General features: G+C 40.3%; 1 protein-coding gene across 1 annotated transcript in view; it reads right to left on the bottom strand.

Moving 5' to 3' along the window:
• Window positions 1–59: 59 nt before the first annotated feature.
• LOC109572315 (zinc finger protein 845-like) overlaps window positions 60–10,194 on the bottom strand; it is a 63,666-nt gene continuing 53,531 nt past the window's right edge. The window contains exon 10 of the mRNA XM_070770276.1: window positions 60–9,472. Coding sequence (XP_070626377.1) covers window positions 7,842–9,472 — 1,631 coding nt within the window. The 3' untranslated portion in view covers window positions 60–7,841. The remainder of the gene's footprint in view (window positions 9,473–10,194) is intronic.

Here is a 10,194-nt window from a genome sequence, read left to right as displayed (position 1 = left end):
GGAAAAAACACTCCCATGACCATCTCAGTAAAACTCACAGACAGGTCCATGAACTTGACTAAGCCTGCAACAACACACTCTTTAATCTCCAGTTATGCACATTTAACAATGCGGGAATTATGACCCCATATTCGTTAATCTTCTCTTTCTTGAAGTCAAGGCTACAAGTTTCAACAGTAGGAAGAATAAAGGAGAAACTGTTGACATATGTGCAATGGAAATACATGGCATTAACCTGGTTGTTAACATCTCTGTAGAAATAGAGGCAAATACAGGGAATATTTGCAAGTCAAATCACTTGGCAATATATCTAAACAGATAAAACATTTATTGAGAGGCATGATTCTTTCTCACCAGATATTCTGTATATTTTGTCATCATTAAATCCTGAACACGTGTAAGAATTTTTGGTGTGATATAACTATTGTTACAATGACTGATATGTATTTAAACCTTCACCTCAAAGCCATGACTTATTTTTGTCATAGCAAACTGTATTCGCGTAGTATTTGTTAAAGGAATTTGCACGTCCCTATTTTGGTATCATTTAAGTCACTGTGACACTGAGTTAACATGCGGTGCTATCCTTTGAACTTCACAGTTTGTCCCTGGCTAGTTTAGGGGCTTAGACTTTGGGATGCTTGCTATCACGCCCAGAAAGGATGAATGGCTCAGGATAGGCACTGTCTCTGTATTATGCTGCTGACCTGCTATGCTTCTGAAGGTCAAAACTGTTATGTTCCAAGCAGAGTGCCCAATAAAAATACTGGGCTCTGAGGTTCTACTGAGCTCCCCTATGAGCCACTTCACACACGTTGTTGAAATTCACTGACACAACTTAAACCAAGTGCTCAGGACTCCTAAGGCTTCCCTGGGGCTCAGATGGTAAAGCATCTGCCTGCAATGAGGGAGAGCTGGGTTTGATCCCTGGGTTGGGAAGATCCCCTGGAGGAGGAAATGGCACCCCACTCCAGTACTCTTGCCTGGAAAATTCCATGGATGGAGGAGCCTGGTAGGCTGCAGTCAATCAGATCACAGAGTCGGACGTGACAGCAACTTCACTAGAACTCCTGAAGCTTGTTCCTGGCTTCCTCTGGACTCCAACCCTTATACCGTTCCCCTTGTCTGAGATCGCTTCGAAAAAACATCAATGTTAAGCATGACAATATGCTGAGTTCTTTGATGTTTTCCTAGTAATCATAACTTGGATAATCTTGAGGACTTTCCAGTCATTCATCATGACTCCATTTAAAGTCTGACCATTTTGTCCATATAAGCACATGTGGTTTCTCTTTGTGGTCAACATTATGTCATACACGGTACCCATTATATACACAGCTCTGTGTAAACACTCTGTGAGGGAGGGAGGCAATCAATATAAAAATACACTGCTGTGTGTGGCCACTCATTAACACACACATATACTGAAGGAAACAAAAATGTTAATGTGTCTAATGAGGGAAACAAAAAGGTTAAAGGAACAGAATTGGACAGTGGCTGGAGGTGAGGCTGACGAAAGAAAAATGGCTGCAAGTGGCTTGGTCAGCCAGACACAAGACAGCGGGACTCACTGAGACGTTTTCCAGGCACCTCACACACAGTGTCCACAGCCAAGTCAACCTTGGCCTTAGACGCTTCTCAGGCACCTCACACACAGTGTCCACAGCCAAGTCAGCCTTAGCCTTCTGTGATCTCTCTGCTACTTCAAACTCAAGAGATTACCTATATCTTTCACAAAGTGATGAGATGACGCCAGCACTGAAGACTTAACATGGTTTCACACTCAAACTGAAATGGTGGCCAAGAGGTACTGCAGAATGAGAAACAGGGGTCAGAGGTCAATGCGCATTACTTGATCCGTTTTAGTAAAAATGAGTAGTGACAAGGAAAAAGGATCACACTACATGAAGGGATCTGGGAAAGTGATATGGGCATGGACTCTGTGGCCAGCCTAAATGGCCTCCGATCCCTAACCTCATACTTTGCACCAACAGTACAAGTCTGGGCAAATCCCTTAGCCTTTCTAGTCTTCAGTTTTCAGTGTAAAATGAGGGCAATATTACCTACCACATAAACTGGCTAGAAAGGCTGAGTCGACATGTCTAAGCGTTTAAGACAGTGGCGGCCGTACGCAGCACCGTGCGTCTGTGCTCTTACGTTCTACGGGCAAGTCCTCATGGTGGGCTCCGGCCAAGCGACACAGGCGTGAACTCCGTGTGTGAGCATACAGAAGGCGTGCAGTTACGAACAAAGGGTAACAGACATGACACACTCACCCTGGAGACACAGATTTGGGGGAGCGCTGCAGCTCACTGGGTGTAACAGGCCTTCAATGGGAGTTAAGTCACTCATGGAACACATTGCAAGTGAGAAAACAGTGGCCTTCGATGGACCCCGGGAAGCACACTGTTTAATGCTAAACATGGGCTGAAGACAGATTCTCTGAAGAAGGGCAAGAACTGAGAAAGCAGGGAAGGACATTTAAGTCAGAGAGGTGGGCAGCAGTCCAAAGGGGGCTGGGAGGTAGGGGAAGAGGACAAAAGGGAACTCTTAGACCTGCGTGAGCCAGGTGACCGTGATAGAGATCACCCTCTAGTTGTCACTGGTGTGAAAGGGACATGATGGGGGAGGACAGGCAATGGACTGAAGAGTCACACAGCGCGTCTGTGAGAGAAAAGAGAAGGGCGCAGCTCAGTGCACAAGGGAGGCGCAAAGTGCCTGCTGCTGCTGCTGCTAAGTCGCTTCAGTCGTGTGCGACTCTGTGCGACCCCATAGATGGCAGCCCACCAGGCTCCCCTGTCCCTGGGATTCTCCAGGCAAGAACACCAGAGTGGGTTGCCATTTCCTCCTCTAATGCGTGAAAGTGAAGTCGCTCAGTTGTGTCCGACTCTTAGCAACCCCTTGGACCGCAGCCTACCAGGCTTCTCCATCCATAGGATTTTCCAGGTTAGAGTACTGGAGTGGGGTGCCATTGCCTTCTCCATAAAGTGCCTAGGGATGAGGAACACAGGTACAGATTATGGACACAGAAGGGAATTAAGAGGGAGAAGTTAAAGACCAAAAACAGAGGCATAAAAGAAAGAGGTCCTACACACATTGGGAAATGTGGGGGAATGTGTTCAACCACAGAGGAATATTGACTGTGGAAGAGGAGTAGCCCATACTCTTCAGATTGTAACAAGTCTTACTGAGCAATGAAATCTTACACACAAATCTTCTCTGGGGAACAGAACTCTGAACAAGCTGAAGGTCACCCAGTTTTATTTTCTTGAGAACTGTTTATGGATAACAACAAAGAAGACTGCAGGTCTTCCATTCCTCCAGGTAATTCAGGATTTCTAACAGTTAAGATAAACTACCAGAGACCAATGGCTTTGGACCAAAAGTTGTGCTGTACTCTGAGTCCTTCTTTGGCGTCATAAACCAGGCAAAGAAATAGAAGAGTATAAAAGAGCGAAAGAGAAAAGCAAACAACGGAAAAATTCAGAAACCAAAATGAAAATTCACTGCATGAGCTCAATAGTAGATTGTATGTAAGAGGGAAGGAATCAGTGAGCTCAAAGAGAGCTCGAGGGGAATTAGTCAATATGAGCAACAGAGGAAAACACCCTGGGGAAACAAAAAGGTACAAGTCTGAGGGTCCTATGGAACAAGAGCAAGAGCACACCATTCATGTTACTGGAGCCCCTGAAAAAGAGGGGCTGAAAAAACTATTTGAAGCATAACTAAAAATTTCCCAATTTTTCCAAATGGCATATACTACAAAATTTTAAAAGTTAAGCAAACACCAGACAGGATAAGCCCCCAAATGTTACGGCAGGCTGCATCATGATCAAACTTCTGAACTCTATGTACAAGGAAAAAACACTGAAAGCACTTGACAACATGGACAGAGTACAGATACAGAAATGATGAGTCAAACGGCAGCAGATTTCTCATCTGAAACCGCGGAAGACAAGGAAATGACCTGCCTTTCAAGTACCAAAATCAAAGAACTGTTGACCCTGAATCCTATGCCCCACAAAAACATCCTTTGGGAATGAAGGAGAAATAAAGACATTCTTAGAAGAAGGAAAACAAAAACATCTGTTACCAGAAAACCTACCACAAAAGACAGGCTACAGGTGTTCCTGGGGTAAATAATTTAAAAAGAAAAACTGTTAATGGAAGAAACTTGGGATTTCAAGAAGGAAGAAAAGAACAATGTAATGAGTAACAATGTAATGAGTAAACAGACTGTGCTTCTTATGAGTTTTGCAAAAATGGTTTGACAGCTGAAGCAAAAAAAAAAAAAAAATCATCCAATATGGTGCTCAGCATACAAAAAGGCAACACTTTATAGACAGTTATATTAAAGAATGGGGAATAACGTACCCAATGGAAGTAAGTTTCTACACGTCAAAGTGCTAAAATGTTGATACTATACACTCTGATAAGTTATGTATGTACAATGTAATACCTAAAGTAACCACTAAAAAACAAGACATATTCTCAAAAACATCACAGATATATCAAGTGGAATTCCTAACATTAAAAGTTAGTAACTTTTAAAAGTTACTCAAAAGAAGGCAAAACAAACAAGAAGTACCTCCCAAAACCAAATATCAGGTCAACAAAAACCAGGTAACAAAAACATCATAAAATGGTAATGGTAAGCCCTGAAAATATCAATAATTATTTTAAACTTAAATGACCTAAACATACCAATTTTTAAAAGGAAATCAGTAAAATAGACATTAAAAAATGAGGCAAGTATATGCTACTCACAATATTCACATATTACATTACTTGAAATGTAACAATATAGATAAGGTTGAAAATATAATTATTACGGAAAAATATAAACCATGCAAACATTAACCAAAAATCCCAATAGTGACTATATTAATATGAGATAAAGAATACTTCAAAGCAAAACAACTTCCCAGGAGCAAAAAGAAAACAAAGAATAATGATAAAAGGGTCAATACACCAAGATAACATAGCAATCCTAAGTGCATCTGCACCAAGTAACAGACCTTTGAAATGCACGAAGTGAAAACTGACAGAACTTAAAGGAGGAAGAGACAATTCTAGAATTAAACTGCAGGACAACACCCCCCTTTTCAGCTATTGATAGAAATTAGAGGCAGGAAATCAGCAGACAAAATCGGGAAAACATCATCAATGAACAGGATCGGGAACACACATATACAAACTCCACCCAATGACAGTAGGATACACATTCTTTTCAAGCAGCCTTATTGAACATTCAAGATAGACTATATCTTTGATCATAAAACAAACCACAACAAATTTAAATAGCCAAATCAAATATAAAACAAATGAAATCCAAAACAAGAAGAAAGCACAAAATACTCCAAACACTGCAAAATTAAACAACATACTTCTAAATAATCGATGGGTTACACAGACAGTCTTGAATAAAGAAATATTTAGACCTGAATGAAATGTAATTAGAACATAATAAACTACAACAGTACTGAGGGAAATTTATAGAATTTAATGCTTATATTAATAAAGTGAAAAAAAAATCCTCAATCAATAACCTAAGCACCCGCCTCAAGAAACTGCAAAGGAAAATAGTACCAAAGCAAATAGAAGAAATGATGTAATAAGGATCAGGGGGAAAAAAAATCAGTGAAATAAGGAAAAGACAGAGGAAAAAATGATATAAAGTGCTGGGTTTTTTTAATGATTTAAAAAACTGATATATGTCTGAGAAGACTGACAAAGATAAAAGAGAACACATTTCCAACATCAGGAATAAAATACGGGTTATAAATACAGATTCTGCTGCCCTCAGAATGATAAAGGAACACTTTAAACAAATAAGAACATTTAGATGAAATGGGACAATTTCTAGAAAAAGATAAACTATAAAAACATATCCAATATGAAATAGAAACTGAATAGTTCTATACATATTAAATAAAATAAATAAGTAATTAAGAAGCATTCAAAAGAAAACTCTTCAAGACTAAATGGTTCACTGGAGAATACTACCAATCATTAGGTAGTACCAAATGATACCAAACCAACTCTATACTATACACTGTCTTCTGAATAATAGAACACCTTTTAACACATGTTAAGAGGCCAGAATCACTTAGACACCAAAATCAGACAATGACAATGGAAAAAGAAAGAAAAGAAAGAAAGAAAACTACTTAATACATACCACTGTCACTCATAAAATGAGAGGAAAACTTCCTCAACAAAATACCAGCATATTAAATGCAGTAATGTGTATAAAAACAACTGTGCTCCATGACCAAGTAGGGCTTATTCCAAGGATACAAGCCTGGCTCAGCATTCAAAACTCAAATAAACATAATATACAACAACAAGCTAGAGAAGAAAAAAACACAAGATTCTATCAGTTGATTAAAGAAAAACCATTTGACAAATTCAACACTCATTCATAGCAACAAAAAATTCTCAGCCAATTAGGAATATGGGAAACTTTCTGAACTTGATAAAGCCCTATGAAGAAAACCTTACAACTAACACCATAGTTTATGATTAAAATCCTAATGTTTTCCCCCTAATATCAGGAACCAGCCAAGGCCATGTTTTCTCACTACTAGTATTCAAAATCATATTGGAAGTCCTAGCTAGTGCAATAAGACAAGAAAAGAAAATGATAGGTATATAGATGAGAAGAAAGAAAGAAAACTTCTCTACTTGCAGATGATATTTCTATGTAGAAAATCCCAAGCATTCTATCAAAAGAAATAGCAAGATTGTAGGATATGAAAAATATATATATACTAAAGACTATATGGAAGCTGAAAATTTTAAAATCAATGCAATCTATAATTACTAAAAACCACCAAACAAAAAACCCACATCTATATATAAATCTTATAAAAACTGTATAGGACCTACTGAGACTTATTAAATAACAATGAAATAAATCAAGAGATAGCAAATAAATATACAGACATAATACATTCATAAACTGGAAGACACAAGACAGCAAACATGCTGACTCTAAACATATTATTCTGCCAATTTAACTCAATTTCTCTCAAAATTCAATAATTTTTCTAGTAAAAACTTACATAAAACTTTATATGGAAATTCAAAATACTAATAACGCTAATCAGTTTTAAATAAGAATACTGCAGTTTTAAATAAGAAGACTGAACTGGGAAAAGCAGACTCACTTTACCCAATTAAAAGACTTACCATATAACTAGAGCAATCAGTAAACCAGGATTAGTACACGACCACAAAAAAGTCTGAGTATTAGCTCTTTAAAACCATATAAAAAAAGGTTTGTCTTTTAAAAATCAAAGCCTAAATAGTCTTAAACGGTGCAAAACAACATGCCCATTCATATGTGAATTCTTATCTCCTTACATATAAAAGCATTTAGCGGCTCAAACTAAAATGTAAGCTCCTTAAGAATAGAGACAATGTTTCAGAACAAAGACGTTGGATGAAAGGTTCCAGACCTGTCTGCCTCACCTTACACTGGATGGCAATGAATGTATATAAAGACGCATAGTACAGGTTCTTTACCATGGGAACAAAACCCTCTTCCTACCAGTTAACTAAGCAATCTGACAAAGTGCCACAGTTTGGCAAGGAAGTCTGAAAGAAACTTTTTTGCAGTTCATTTTCTAAGTCTCTCCCTTCTTTTTTTAAAAAAAATTCCTGAGATAATAGTGAAATGTAAACTAAGTAAGATGGAGCTGAAGGCTTTCCGAAGTGCATAATAACCACTGGGTCTCTCTCCGTGATGAACTCTCACATGCACAATAAGGCTCTAGGTTGGGTCAATTTCCAATATGAGTCTTTAGACGATAATTAATATCCTGCAATAGTTTTTCTCACAGGGAAGAAAACTGTGGGGTTTCTCTTTGGTATGAATGATCAGATTCGGAGTAAGATGTTTCTTCAGGCAAAAGATTTTCCTCAGTGGTTACATTCAAAAAGTCTTTCCCCAATAGGAGTTCTTGAAGGTTGACTGAGGTTTGCCCACTTGTAAAGGGTCTTCCCACTTCTGTCACATTGACAGGGTTTCTCCCAGTATGAACCCTCTGGTGCTGAGTGAGGGACGAGCTGCGACTGAAGGCCTTTCCACACTCACTGCACTCATAGGGCTTCTCTCCAGTGTGGATGATGGAGTGTCGAATAAGGTTTGTGCTCCAGCAGAAGGTTTTTCCACACTCCATGCATTCATAGGGCTTCTCTCCACTATGAATCCGCTGGTGTCTGGTGAGGCCAGACCTGCGGTTGAAGGCCTTCCCACATTCCGTGCACTCATAAGGCTTCTCTCCAGTGTGGATGCTAAAGTGCCGAATGAGGTCTGCCCGATTACTAAAGGCTTTCCCACATTCTTTGCACTCAAAAGGTTTCTCGCCAGTGTGGGCTCTTTTATGTAAGATAAAAGTGGAACAGTGGGTGAAGGCCTTTCCACACTCGGTGCACACATAGGGCTTCTCCCCGGTGTGGATCCGCTGGTGCCTCTTGAGGTATGACCTGTGGTTGAAGGCCTTCCCGCACTCGAGGCACTCGAAGGGCTTCTCCCCGGTGTGGATGACGTAGTGGTGAATGAGGGCTGCGCTCTCACAGAAGGCTTTCCCACATTCGCTGCACTCGTAGGGCTTCTCCCCGGTGTGGGTCTGCTGGTGCCACATGAGGTAGGACCTGTGTTTGAAGACCTTGCCACACTCAAAGCACTCATACGGATTCTCGCCACTGTGGATGATGTAGTGTCGAATGAAACCCGGCCTATCTCGGAAGGCTTTTCCACATTCTTTGCACACAAAAGGTTTTTCTCCAGTGTGGCTCCTGTTATGTAAAACAAAAGTGGAACGGTGGGTGAAGGCCTTTCCACACTCACTGCATTTATAAGGCTTCTCCCCACTGTGAATCCGCTGGTGCTGTGTCAGGTGTGACTTGCGGTTGAAGGCCTTGCCACACTCCATGCACTTATAGGGCTTCTCTCCGGTGTGGACCATGTGGTGTTGAAGGAGATAAGTGCTCTTACTAAAGGTTTTCCCACACTCTGTGCATTCATAGGGCTTCACTCCAGAATGAATCCTCTCATGTCGAGCAAGGAGGCGTTTCTTATTAAAAACTTTCCCACACTCATTGCATTTGAAGAGACTTTCCTCTTCCTGAATCAGGGGATCTTTACCTGATCCACAGGAGTCACGGTCATGGACAGCACCCCCTAGAGGGACTTGCTCCTCTACGATCCTTGAACACACACCACCAGCTGTCCCTAAGCTGCCACGTTCACAGCTTGGATTCCCAGGGAGCTTCCCGTTCTGGGGTTCTATCTCTGGTCTCAAGCATCCTTCATGCCTTTCCAATGGCTCTTCTTGATTGTTGATTTGGCCCAACTGGGAGTCCTCTGAAACTCTCTGTGTTAGCTGTTCTTGGACTGAGGCTCCCTCAAACAGGGATGGCTCAGAAGTGGTAGATTCTCTGGTCTTGGGTTTTCCTTTGTCACCTGAAAGAAATTCAACATACAGAAAGACCTGTTAATAATGCCAGCATGGAAGTTCAATATTTCAGTGTTAAAAATGAAGATGAAAATAGTGCCTCTGTGTCTGCCATGTTGCCCTACCTCTGAATCCCAGGATAAGAATTTATTTCTCTCCTGATCTTGGACTGTTAAAACCTTGAAAGAGGGACCCAGAGGAATGGCTCTGTAAGGGGATGGGGTGCTGGAAAAAAGCACAGTCAATTCCAGACGGGACAGTTATGCAAATAAACAACTCATGTGGGTCCAGACAGTTTATGCTGAAGAGATGACTCAGTTCAAAACCTGAAAGACCAACTATATGATCAGAAGGCTATGGTTTGAACCATAAGATAACAACTAGGAAACAGACAAAGGGAAGACAAGGGCACTGAGTCATGCAGGCACTGATTTAATCAGTTGTGTTTATGTAATGAGAGTCAGTGGAATTCTTATGTTGGCAGTACTCCATGCATATATTGCCATACATCAATGCCAAGAGGCTAATGAGTCCGATGACGTGGTAGCTAATGTTTGGAAGCCCTCCAAAATCTGTTTAAAAAAAAAAATCTATTGAAAACTTATTGGACAAAGACTTTGCAACAACTATCTTATAAAAGCTCAAGGAGCTAAAGAAAGATACAGAGAAAGTCAAGAAAACTAGGTAAAAACAAATGGAACTATCAATACAAAGAAAGAAAACCTAAAAA

This window comes from Bos indicus, chromosome 18 (assembly GCF_029378745.1).
Source record: "Bos indicus isolate NIAB-ARS_2022 breed Sahiwal x Tharparkar chromosome 18, NIAB-ARS_B.indTharparkar_mat_pri_1.0, whole genome shotgun sequence".
NCBI classification, from domain to species: Eukaryota; Metazoa; Chordata; class Mammalia; order Artiodactyla; family Bovidae; genus Bos; species Bos indicus.
This window is presented reverse-complemented; position numbering and strand designations above follow the sequence as displayed.